Source organism: Tachysurus vachellii, chromosome 20 (genome assembly GCF_030014155.1).
Source record: "Tachysurus vachellii isolate PV-2020 chromosome 20, HZAU_Pvac_v1, whole genome shotgun sequence".
NCBI classification, from domain to species: Eukaryota; Metazoa; Chordata; class Actinopteri; order Siluriformes; family Bagridae; genus Tachysurus; species Tachysurus vachellii.
The window spans coordinates 13496277-13510159 of NC_083479.1; the positions used below are offsets into that span (position 1 = coordinate 13496277).

At 39.0% G+C, this 13883-nt stretch overlaps 1 protein-coding gene across 4 annotated transcripts in view; it reads left to right on the forward strand.

The window, feature by feature from the left end:
* Positions 1–13883, forward strand: part of LOC132862999 (roundabout homolog 1-like) — a 178996-nt gene that overhangs the window by 63798 nt on the left and 101315 nt on the right. For all 4 annotated transcript variants that reach the window (XM_060895472.1, XM_060895471.1, XM_060895473.1 and 1 more), the window contains one exon: positions 6871–7197. In XM_060895472.1, the coding sequence (XP_060751455.1) occupies positions 6871–7197 (327 nt within the window). The remainder of the gene's footprint in view (positions 1–6870; positions 7198–13883) is intronic.

Sequence of the window (13883 nt, forward strand, 5' to 3'; positions counted from 1 at the left end):
GGCCTAGAAAGTAATCTTGATCTCATCTGACAGAATAACATTTTCCCACATTGGAACTGGGTCACTCTCAGGCTTTCTGGCGAAATCCAGACATACTTTCATATGGTTCTGTTTGAGTAATGGCTTCTTTTTTGCCACTCTTTAATACACCCTGGTGCTACAGGGAAAATCCATGATAATGTGGATGGAAGCACAAATGTACTCTAATATTAGCCACTGGACTGTAGATATGGCGAGGTAACGATTAGTCTGGCTACCGCAATACTGCTTCCATTTTATGATTATTGATCTAATAACCAATGAAACGCTCTGGATGAGATCTGACACTGGGATATATGTTATACCCTTGTCCTAATTTTTACCTTTTTTTTTTTTACCGTTCCTTTAAGTTCCTAGCCTGACCAGTACTTTTTAGCATTAGCATTTAGCCTGGAACATTAGCATCAACAACAACAATTTTCAGAGCTTAAACATTGTAGAAACCTAAATACTGAACTTCACCGAATATGCAGAATGTATTTTCTGTTATCTGGGGTAAACATTCTTTTGAGAAAATGTGACAGTTCCATTAATGTTACACAGTTAGAAAGTAGTTATGTCTAATTATATCTAATTATGAGGCAATTGCAGCCTTGTTAGGGAATTGATTTTTATCTGTGTAAACTTGCCGCTTGCATTGGAGGTTGAAATGAATGTAATTATCTGTAAAATATCTGCAGATGAATTGTTAATGTTAATAATTGTAAATGTGTAGTGTGTGCACGGTGGGTGGCACGTATAGGTTGCATTTTACTGCCTTGCTGTTTTTTTTTTTACATTTACTCATCTGTGTGTCTATGTGTGTATGTGTGTTTGTAAGCATTTGTTCCTGAATGTGCATGTGTCTGAAGCATCTTGTGTCTGAGAGAGAGAGGGAGAGAGAGAGAGTTAGAGTGTGTGTGTGTGTGTATGTGTGTGCACGCCTGCATGCAGGCATGTGTGTCTAAACTGCTGGCTCTTTGGAGATAAGACGTACGCTCGTTCTCTGGGCAAACGGGCACAGAGGGGCTCACCTGTAGCCGAGAGATACCATCCCCCTGCATGTGAATGCGTTCCCCCTAGGCACGGGACCAACACAATTAAAACAAGGAAGACAACAAGCCCAGTGCTGAGCCAGGTCCCTCCTCCTCTCACACAAGCTGGCCACACATTATCTCCTCTACCCACCTTAATCACAATTTAAATGAAATATGAAGGTTTTTTCTGTGTGTTGGCTAGAAAGTTGCGTTGCTGCCATTTTGTCTTTGTCACAAACTTCTTTATGCTGCTGTTTGAAATTTGTTTATTAGTGATATTTTTGAAGCTAAAAGCACTTAATTGACATGATGTTCTCCTGAGTTCCTAAATGACATTTGACTGGTCCCCATGAGGATAAATACTTTCAAAACATAACCTGCAAAATTGTTTAAAAAAGAATCTAAAAAAGTTAAAGTTAATGATAATTAGGAAGACACTTGTGTGTGTGTGTGTGTGTGTGTGTGTGTGTTCACGAACCAGCTGGATGATTACACTGACTGGAAACATCTGTCTATTGATCCGGTCCTCCTTCCCCTGAGCTGTTCCCATCACCCCAGACTTCACATAGCCTTAAACATATTTCACACATTAACACACTACAGTCTTTAATGATTTTTTAAACTGTCACATGAAAGCATTAGCACTAGCATGGTTTGGTCTTTCCCTTTTAACCAAGAGCTAATTTGGCCAAGTTTTTTTTGTGTATGTGTGCATGTGTGTGTGTATGTGTGTGTGTGTGTGTGTGTGTGTGTGTGTGTGTGTGTTTTTTTTCTTTCTTTTTTAAAGGAAGCGCTGATAAATACCAGTAATGGAATAACAGCAGGACTTGGGTCATGTCTCTGATGATGTCATGCACATCCACACACACACACACACACACACACAAGTTTCGGGTTCTAAGAGGGAGGTCTCTTTTCAGAATTAAAAAAGACACACACACACACACACACACACACACACACACACACACACACCCCATCTTATGAGGTACTGAAGTCAGACTTCTTTAGTTGGCAAATATTGACCACTTCCTCAGTCGTGGTCAGTTGGTTTCCTCTGCACAGCCACATTAAAGCCCCCAGCATTGTGGCTGCATTTTACTCAGCACAGTTAAAGCAGGTACAAGAAGGCAAATGGGAGCAATTACCTAGTGGCAGTAATCCTTCCCCCTCTTTTCCTCACTTTTCCAAGATCATCTGGATCCCGTATTTTATTCAGAGATTCCTTTGACATTGTACAAAGTTTTTTTGTCCCAGCGTGGGATCTTTTTCTACACCCACATACACCCACACAAGTATAACCGATGGTTCGAAGTGTATTTGTCCAGCTGTTAAGAGTACCTACATCCTCCATAGCCATGTACGGATGGTAACAGCAGTAAAACAGATGGGCTGTGGTTGGAAGGATGTTCTGCCTCAGAGAAACTGCATTTGGGGGATTTACCTTCTACATATGGGAGATCTTGGCAAGGTTTATACTCTCTCAGTGAAACAAAGCACTTGCTTTATGTGTGGGGTCCAAAAGATAGTTTTGTGTGAATGCTAATATAATTATTTTGCATGACGGTTACTTGTTACATGCAATTCTTTTAGAATCTATACACGATGTTCCAATACACGCTAATCGCTGCCCCGGCTCAGATCCAGTAGTCATGAATTCTGCTATAAAATCTGGATCGAATGCAGTTTTACTGTGTAATTAAAAGGGTTTATAGTCTGAGAACCTCCAGCGTTATTGTAGTTTAAAAAAAAAGGAGAAGAAGCAAAAAGCCTACAAATAAATAACTACAGTAGAACTTTTTCTTCCTTCCTTCTTCCTTTCTTCTTTCCTGGATCTATTAATGCTACTGAAACTGAAGCTAACAGCAAAATCCAAAACAATTTAAGAAAATATGTCTAAACTATTATTGCAAATATTATTTAAAACATTAACAGATATGTATAAACCTATTATGATTTAAAAAATCTAGAGATGGCATGATAGCACTAAAGGAAAAGCTAGCTATTATAGAAACTGCACATTATTCTGGTATATGTGATGCGAAGAAAGTTTATCACACTGATTCTAGATATCTGATCTAAAATCAGTGTGATAAATTGATCTGCAAAAATTGATCTGTTATAGATGCCCTTTGTTATGCGAAATGTTATGCGATTTCTTTGAAAGAAATGACGCACTTCCATTTGAAATGTGTCCTAGAAAAACTGGCTAATTCTCACTTAGCAAATCTACACGCTATATCGAGGCCGGGAACTGGCACACAAGGAATGACCTGATTATGAGTGTAGCTACAGCCTACTATGCATACGCATAGTTGAAAGATAGTAATGGATTGCAACACGCACCAGCCTCGGGTGGAGGGACTGGGCAGCAGACTCGGCAGTTGCCTGGATAGTGATGGATGATGCGCAGGGTTGGGATCCGGAGCCTGGCTGCGTGCAGCCTGGTCCATGTGGGCTGCCGTAGCCGCTACTACTCCAGTGTCATAATTAATCTTCAGAGATGAACCCAGTGCCGTTTCTCACTGGGATGAAAAAAGTGCTACCCTCTGCAGCTTTTTTTTTTGCAGAATTTTTACACGCAACACTTTAAAGCAAATCCCTGTGTTCTTCTGCTTGATAGAAATTTTTAAAAAGGAAATAATTTGCCAGCAAATAATCTGGCAGATCAGTTGGTATTATAATAAAACATAAATATGTAGAGAGTTTTCTGTCATTGTAGAGAATCCGGTAATATTTCTATAAAGTCAGAAAGAAGAGGCCATTGCACAATTTCAGGATCAAAAGCTTTAATGAAGGCTCTTCTAAACGGCGCATGATTAACAGGGCCGAGGCGCCATCACGCCTTGTCTGGATGAGGTAGCCTCTCTAACTCCTGACTGTGGAAAAATACAAAGCCTGCTCAAGCACATGCAAGAAAAAACTCATCTCACATCCCCTCTGTGATGGCCTTGCTGCTCTGTGATTGCAAGAAAAGATTGTCTTTGGCACCTAGTACAGCCTTATTATCTAGACAGTCACGCTGAAAGTACAGGGAAATCCGATACCATGGATGTAACCCTGTGCTTAACAAGAGACCTTTTTGTCTTTTTGTCGATTGGCACAAGACGAAAGAAAGATCCTCTTATAAATCCTCACTCACTGTCATTTTAGCCAGTCCCTTTACTGTTATTGGCTCTCAAAGAGGTCTCAGGGGCCTTTTTCAGCATCTGCGTGTTCGAATTTAATATTCATAACCAAACTTAATTAAGATGTTTAACATGATTGTGGTCGATAAAGGAAAAAATATCCGTGTAACCAAGACTAATAAATCTAATTAAACGAAAGGGATGAGCTATGCACATTTTTGCAGTCCGCTTTACTAGCTTATCATGCTTTTCAAAGGAATGTGGGTGGCATTAAAGAGTGACTGTTGGTATGTATAAGTGATTTGAAGCGTGTGTGTGTGTGTTTGTGTGTAAAAGACAGACATAACTTAATTAATCTAATCGGAAAATGTGAGGAGGCGATGGGTTTGAGTTGACATGATTAATTTGGTAGCTCCTCCGAGCACCTCTGGGCATGTGTGTGTGTCAGAAACACGCTCCCTCAGCATTCGGGGAGGGCGGAATCCGTGCGACGGTGGGAGGCTGCGTAAATGAGTTTCTGTGATGTGCTTCTAATTAGGCCCGCCTTTTTTGCGATAACGTCGGGCTGTACTGTCTACGCAGTGAATGACAGCAGAGACTCTTTTATTTAAGTGTAGTCTGAAATTAGCATGTGTGCATCAGATAATCAGAACAAAACTCAGGAGATTATTGTGTAGTGTGTAGGTTATAGTCTGTAGTGTGTAAGTGATAGTGAGTAGGTGATAGTGAGTAGTGTGTAGGTAATAGTGAGTAGTGTGTAGGTGATAGTGTGTAGTGTGTAGGTGAAAGTGAGTAGTGTGTAGGTGATAGGGAGTAGTGTGTAGGTGAAATTGTGTAGGTAATTGTGTGTAGTTTGTAGGTGATAGTGAGTAATGTGTAGGTGATAGTGTGTAGGTGATAGTGAGTAGTGTGTAGGTGATAGTGTGTAGGTAATATTGAGTAGTGTGTAGGTGATAGTGTGTAGGTAGTAGTGAGTAGTGTGTAGGTGATAGTGAGTAGTGTGTACTGTAGGTAACAGTGAGTAGTGTGTAGGTCACAGTGAGTAGTGTGTAGGTGATATTGAGTAGTGTGTAGGTGATAGTGTGTAGTGTGTAAGTTGTAGTAATAATGTAAGTATATAGTCAATGCATGCTTGTTGCATTATATAAAATAAGAAAATAAGATTTAAAGATGTAACAGCTGAAAACACACAATATATTCAGAAACACATCAATATGATCTCTTTTTTTGTTTTGTGTTGAGCATTAAATTTCTTTGTCAGGACACACAGCACAGTGGTGATTAATGGTACATTTATAAGCAGACACTCAGGGCTTTAAGAATTTGTAGTTTTTCATAAGTCTTTTTTTAGTCTACTAGAGAAAATATATTCATAGAAAAAAAACAAAAAACAAAAACAGTTAGTTTTTTTCACAGAAATGTTTATATCTTCAAAGTAAATGATGATATCAAACGCTTCTCTGCTATCTCAGATGCCTCAAGCGCTTGTTCATAAGCAGCTTAAAGTTGAAGGTGTTTTCTTCAACCACTAGTATTCTGTGTAAGGTTATCCATCAGAGGGAAAAAAAGTGTCCTGACTGATTTTATATCAGACTTGTGGCGATAAAATAATTCATTTGTTTATACTGAATGAAAATGTCTGCTAAGTCCATTTTCCATTCAGTTGGCAGAGAGGAACATTAGTGAACTGGTAAAAATGAAGAGTGCTGGTCTTTATTAAACGTCACATGCCGGCTGCTGATTCGACATTGGTCATTACAGAGGAAAAAAGATAAAAAGATTTCAGTCAGTGAAAATGATTTCTGAGTCTTTGTTCTAAATAACCTTTACTCAGGTTTTCAGGCTTCACATGCTCATGGTAATGCCATGGAAAGTTGACAGCAAATCTAAAATAAGCTCATATAAATGCCCTTGAGAACTAAACATGCATATAAGTAGACTCATTTAGGCTATGAGTATGTGATAGAGTATGTATGGATGCCGTGTTTATTGGACATGTGCTAATGCCATTAGCTGACTTGTAGACTTAGTTTGTGTGTTGTTGCACAGATCAAGACTAAATGATAATGGTGTTTTATTGAAAGCCCAACTGAAGAGTAAGCTAATAAAGCTGTTTCAACCTGAACAACCCAGGAAATGGAATATTTTTATTATTTTTTTTATATTTCAACATGTGATCTTAGCTATCAAAGGAGACATACTTACAGATCTTGAACCCAACACATAAGCAGAACAAGTCCAGGAAATAAAAATTCCAGCAGCTGTTTACGCACAGGTAGCCATTGCTAATTCTTGCTAAGTCTTACATGATAGCCTCTAGTCTTGAAAAACTTGTTAGCAAACCTCACTAGTTACTAAAGTCTGTTAGCTAGTGCTGCTACTAAGCTAACTATCTTGATGGAACCATTAAAGCTAGGTTTTCTTAGCTAATATTGATAAATAAGGACGTGACAGTTTTCTTCTGTGTGGCGAAAAGCTATTTTCAGCCAGGTGCAAAGTACAATTTACAGATAAGACATTTTTAATATTACAAATACTTTCTTTGAATGCTATGAAGACTCCCAGGGTTCATCTGTATTTTAATCTATATTTTTGATACAAAACATCAGCAGCTGTATCATACAGTTTATTATAGTTGTTTATAATAGTGTATATGGACTAATTCCTTTATTCTTTATGTTTCCCAGGATCTCGTCTCCGTCAGGAGGACTATCCCCCACGGATTGTGGAGCATCCGTCAGACCTGATCGTGTCGAAGGGTGAGCCGGCCACGCTGAACTGTAAGGCCGAGGGCCGTCCGGCACCCACTGTCGAGTGGTATAAAGACGGTGAGCGTGTGGAGACAGACAGGGACAACCCACGCTCGCACCGTATGCTCCTACCTAGCGGCTCACTCTTCTTCCTGCGCATCGTGCACGGCCGCCGCAGCAAACCCGACGATGGCAGCTACGTGTGTGTGGCCAGGAACTACCTGGGGGAAGCGGTCAGCCACAACGCTTCACTGGAAGTGGCCAGTAAGTGTGGCTCTTTTGTCTTTTTTCTCTCCTTGTACATATGTTCCTTACTTAGCATTTATGAATATGTCAGACAGTCTGGTTTTGTGAAAAAAAATAGCCACATAAAAAGTGCAGTGCCCATGTAAATAGTTTGATTTGTGCCTACTGAAGGGAGACATAAATTAGCATAACTACAGCCTTTTCCTTTTCTAGGCAGATATATAACAAGATACAAAGATTCCAGACATAAAGCTGAAAGGAATACTGCAGCATTTTTCAAGCTGATAACCCATGAACAATAATAATGGAATTATCAAGACAGTTATATAACACAAATTCAAAATATTTTCAAAGACAGACTGTATATCGCTGTAGTATATCTACTTTTATTTCATAATTAGGCTCTAAAATGCTCGAGGTCAACAACTTACCATTCATGGAAAATGCATTTGTTACACTCTTATGCTCTAAACTCTATTACGGATATCTTATACCAAAAACAATGAAAAAATAGCACTCGGAAAGGTGTTTGGGGTTAACTTGATACCTGTGTCTATTAGCTTACACTTTAAAGGTCTGAGATTAAGCCTTGGTTCAACAAGCGGCGGTTACATTACTGAGCTAGTAGAGGGAAGCAGAAGGTATTAAAGAGCTTATCCTTTGCTACAAAAGCGATCTACTCCAAACTTCTCTGCTTGCTACGTGACCCTCTGCTACAGATGATCCTGTAATGTCCCTTTTTTAAACGCTAATGTTTCGCTTAATCCTCAGAGGCTGATTTATGACTTTCCGCTGTTTCATTCCTTTCCCTGCAGCTGTGCATATGAAGGGCAAGCAGGAGGATACAAGAATAGGAAATTTAGAACAGAAAAAAAATACAAAACTAAATTTAACAAGCCTTTATTTTTAATGTGCATGTTTATGTAAACTTTGTAAGTATTGTGTCAGTGCTGAATGAGGATTTCAAGGACAAACCTTGCAAATTTTTTTTTTTTTTTTAGATTCGAACAAGTCCACTACTATAAGAACGAGTATATTATTGAGCTGGAAAAAAAAGAAAAACAGCAAAAACAAATAAAGTATAACTCCTCCCCAGCCATGCAATGACAAACAAGAGCCACAAAGCTTCTCTGCCTTGGGGAGAGCCGATAATGCTGCTGTTTTTCCTCTTACACACTTTATTAAAGGGAAAAATTCTGACTTCATGCTCTTTCTATGCCGCCACACACACACTCACTGCAGTAATATAGTGTTATTCATGTTCGCGGTTGAGTGCACAGATGTATTTATAGTTGACGTGACTTAAGTTGGCTCTTCAGTTCTCTCGTTCTTTTTACTTTTCTTTTCAGGTGCCACCTGAATGCTATTGAACATGTTCATACCTCGTCGAAGTGCATTCTTATTTCTGTACTTGACTTTAAAATGTCTTTTACAGGAGACTACAATAACTAATGCTACAGATTTTCTCTTTCTTTCACCACATTAAAAATCTATTTTTTTAGTTTTTACTTTTCAGCATTCAAGATATAAGCAGGTTTCTGATATAAACCATTCTTAACTGCTTTGCACAAACACTTCAGATGTTCCAGGAGTCTCTTCCCTTCCACTAAAGGTGGAACACTGATGGTTTTGATCTAACACGGTTCATCAGGTTCTACACAAACATGTGTCGTCTGTGTCAGCTCAAGTCCACACTGTTAAATTAAAGCAAGAACACCACATAGCAAATATGAAAAATAATGAAATTCAGTTGAATATTTCTAAAATTTTAAAACAATCATTGTTGCTTATATCATTTGTAATTCAATAGAACGCTTAACAGAAGCATTTTACTAGTGATCTATTTACGTTCATTTGTGTTCATGCAAAGGTTTCTAACATTCTACTGAAGTAATACACACATACACACACACACACACAAATGTGAATTTGTGTAACTGACTTTTCTCAGTCGCACAGTCAATACATAAGGTTTGCTGTTGATGCTATTTGGCTTTCATTAACTTTATTACATGAACTGCCCTGTGCCTAATATATTCACTGCTCACTGTGTGGTCTCCTGCTTAGACTTAGAAAAGTAATGGCTCTCTGCAGAGCTTTGTTTTCTCTCAGTGTAGCTCTCCATGCCTCCCTTCCTCTGCATCTCTCCTTTTTTTCCTACTCTCACTTTCTGTACATTATTAATTATAGGCTTGATTAAACTTATTAAAAACCAAGTGTGAGGTTAACATAGCAGCCAGGATTTCAAACTCAAAGCCTTTATTTACAATTAGAGCTTAGAGGTTATGAGAAAAAATAAATCGTATCTGAAGAATGTGATAAGTGGCATGTATAATGGTATTTAGGTCTACGAAGAAAGAGTGTGGAAAAAAATGTATAGTAATTGTTAATGATAAATATGTTAATTATGTACAATACAATTAGGTACATTCTAAATAATACATTTAATATAAATGAATTTAAATTCAGCTACTTCTTATTGTATGTTATAAAAACACTAGAGATTTGTGCCTTATCTTTGAAAAGTTTATTCAACACAATATTGATTTTAGATCATCATATAAGCCAGCGTTAATTGCTCTCACACTAACTTTGTGCTTTTCTTTAGTGATTTTAGAGCTTGCTAGCTAGATCCCACCTTCTCTTAAATGTATTGCTCTGAATACGACAGCTGAATGTAATATTATTGTGTGTGTTTGTGTATGTTGTTGTTGTCCAGCTTTAGCTGTTGCCCATTTGTCGGCTTGAAAAGGTGTTAATGTGTCATGAACAGGTGCATTTTTTCTGCTGACATTGTGCTCAGTGAAAGGTTAGGGCAGCCGGGCTTCCTGGCCAACACACTTTCCCCTGAATGACCAGAGACAGGAATGTTGCCAGTGATCTAAGTATAAACCACATGCCGGCTGTGTAGGCAGGTGCGAGCAGGTAATAACAGAAACCCATGGGTGAAGGGTTGTGTAGAAGTGGGCACACGGCACTTTTTCAGTCCTGTGTAAAGTCCCTGAACTGCTCGTTGGTGAAGCCACTCCAGTGGCAGCTGCAGCATTGAACAAGGGAAGATGGAAATTTTTCAGACGTCACAAACGCCTCACACACTCTGCGCCTTTCAGGTTGAATGCCAGGTCAGATGACGGACTGATTGATGGATTGTTCGGTCATGTAGTAAAGGCATGAGGTGCTGTCCTGTGTTCATGAGGTCACGCCGGCAGTCCTGAAACAAACCGCTCTCTGTCTCTGACTCTGAGTGCTCACACATTCTGTTGTGTTTTTGACCTGATCGGGCAGTGCTATTTAATGGTCATCATCTGTTGCCCAGGCTGTGTTAGTTTTCATACTACTCTTGTGTCTGGGTCAGTTTTCAAAAAGCATAGAGGAGTTCAGTGTGTTTAGGAGCACTACTTGATACCCAGCACTGCCCTTTGACCTCAACAGTTACGAGTTGTGGTAGCTTTTACACCTAAACAGGAAATCCTATATTTCTGTGTGTTACTCTGAGAATGTGCACATTGTTCAGTTGACCTCATCCTGAACACTTTTTTTCCACAATTTATTTAGCACACATGGTGTTGGAGATAATTCAGAGAATCCAAAAACATACAAAAACATGCAGAATTTCCTAAAATGTAGCACAATATTTAAAATATAAACATATTTAGATGCGAATTTTTTACTGAATGAAGTAAATATCCTATTCAGTATCTACTCACATATTACACAACTACAAGTACGTTTTATTATTCAGCTGATTATTCTGAACGTGCGTTTGTCTAAGGTAAGTTTTCCTACATTAAAATTAGCATGGAAACCTCACAAGCTGTGGGGTTGCGGTGTATACAGGGAAGTGCAGGGAACAATTTACATCACAGATGTCCATATTCTGGAGAGATATGTGACAAAAGATGTCAACCGTTCAGCATAAACCTTTTTTTTTGTAATGTGATTAACAAAGGTTTGTCCATGTGGTCAGAGGAATTTGTAGTATTCTGTATTAGCAGTACTTTAGGAACACATGTTGCTATCCTAATTCAAATTCTTCAGTGTCTCTACACAGCAAAACAAAGACATTGGAATATGTAATAAGAAAGATAAATATTATTGTCTGAGGTATATATTATGTCTGTAGCTTTTTATTATGACCGTAGCATCCTGAGTGAGGTTTTTGTTAGTATTAAAGGTAGCAATGCATCTTTTATTTAATTCTGTGAGATTGGCAGTAGAACAGTTGTTCCTTCCTCGGTTCACTGGTTCACAGCTATTTTATTTTATCTTTATTATCTTCAAAACCCCTCAGCACTGTTCATGTCCTATTTTAATGGTGTTCATGAAAGTAACTTCTTGTTGCCATGGTGATGAAATGATGCTGGGTCCAATCTTCAGTGTTTTGTTCTAGCTCACCACTCTTTTGATCCTATAACAGAAAATGAATTTGCGGTTCTTTTATTGTTGGAAAGCACATGCTAGTTTGAGATTAGTCCCCGAGAAAAGGAGCTAAAAGGTATATTCATCTTTCTCTTTTTCCTTGAACTAGCCTCATAATAGTCACTTAAATGCAGGTGATTTTTAAGAGAAGGGTTGCTTTATCTGCTATGAGTTGACTTGCCTGCATGTTAACCCCCTTTTCTATATTAGCCGTAGCTTTAGAGAATTAGAGAATGCCCAGCTACAGGAGTGTCCCTTAAGAGCACTCGCTTCTAAAGTAGTGGCTCTCTGTAGATAATCCCTCTCTGATTGCACAGACCCGTGCTGCCTGTCTGCATCGCTTTCCTGTGTTTTCTGAGGACCGCAGCTGTGTAATAAATCTAGGGATAAACCAAGCTCAGTGGCTGAATCAAGCTCCACCTGGACACAGGCTCAGGGATGGGCCAGGAGGCTCAAAGATTAAGACTGCTTGTACACACAGGATAGAAGAAAAGAGCGCCTGGAAGAGCTACAGGCAAAAAAGTTCGAGCTGATAAGCTGTCGCTGTCTGCACCTCTTCTCCATAATAACTGACGCTTTGTTTTATCAGCGTGGAAAAGCTTTGAGAATGCCCCACAAGTCCTTGAAAATGAAATCAAGCACGGGCCAGCAGTATCTCGATTCATTAAGATTCCTCTCCAGTCTCCTGCCAGATAAAAAAAGCCCCATCACCTGATCTTTGTAGTGATTCCTAAGAGGGAGTTCAAAGAGAAACGTTTTCAGTGGAGAGATGGACTTAAAAACCATCTTCTAATCAAACTTCCTGATGGCATCTTAAGCAAGCAATTGGTGGGGGATGGTTTGTGTGTGTGTGTGTGTGTGTGTGTGTGTGTATGTGTGTGCGTCAATCCATCTGTGTGCTTTAAGCTCTCAGGGGGATTCCATACCTTCTGCGCTGTCCTTGGAAACAGCACTGCATCCTAGGAATGAAATACTTCTACAGCAAAGGCGCAGCAATTCGGGATGGGCTTAAGTTTCATTGATATGTATTTATGCAGGAAAAACATAGGAATGTGTCAGAGAATAGATATAGAAATGAGATAGATTGCTGAGTTGAAGGACAGAACTGAAAAGCTAGGGAGATTGATGTCGATGAAGCAGAGTTCAGCGAAAGAGAATAAAAGAAAGGTGGTGAGGGAAGAAAAAGACAGAAAAGAAAGAGAAAAAAAGAGAATTGTCTCAGGATGATCGGTCCCTAAAGCAGCAACAATGAAAAAAGAGAGAACTATAACTTGATTCTCATGCAATAAATGTCAGGCAGGACAGGGAGAGCTTTGCGTGGCCACCAGGCTCAGGCAAACTCTGGGAAATGAACACGTGTCTATTGACCTCCTCGAGTTGATTCAATCACCCTGCTTTTTATTGAGGTGACGGAAAAGTCACAAGCAGCCTGCGCTTAAGGTTATTGGCCAACAATGTCTTCCTGGGGCGTGCCGGATCAGCCAAACCAACCAGTGTGTTCATTAAATGGGGTGCACTCTAAAGTTAGTGAGGCTAGTGGTTCGAATTAAAGTTCAACCAGAAGTCAGTGTGTCACCCCATGCTAAGCAGGTAATGAGTCATCAAGCACTCACAAGGCTCACACACACAATTCGGAAAAATAAAACACACACACGAATTAGACAAAAAAGTTGCTTTGTGTGCTTGTCTTTGTCTTTGAGAAACTAGTCCTTGTTTGCTCTGTAGGGACAGTATAAGACATGACTAAACCTGATGAGCTTATGCAACACCAGGTTTGCTATGAGAGACTGTAGAAAGCATGTGTTGGAGCGAGGACTGTGTACACTGGACCAATCGGCTCTTTGTCCCCTTTGCTCTTTTTCTTCAGCATGGGTGTGGTATTGAAAGCAGGGCTTAGTGGAAAACTTTGTGATAGCTCCTTTTCAAAGGTTTGATCAAATAAAAAGGCAGAAATCTATGGATGAAAATCTCTATGTGAAAGCGTGGGAATTGTAAAAACCCTTCATGATGTCATTACAAAACGATTCTCAATCTTGTTGGTGCATCATGGGTTTATTTTGACTTATAGTCATTCAAAGTCTACTGTATGATCTCTATTTGCCTGCTGTGAAAAAATTGCCAGGCATAATATTATATTTTTATTGAGGCTGCTACAAATGATTTACATATTTTAAAATGATTTTAATATTTACATATTCAACAATGTCTCTTAATATTATTTTTGAATTAAACTTTTAAATATTTGGCCAAACTGGTCTGTTATATAGTGTAGTAAAATGACTGGA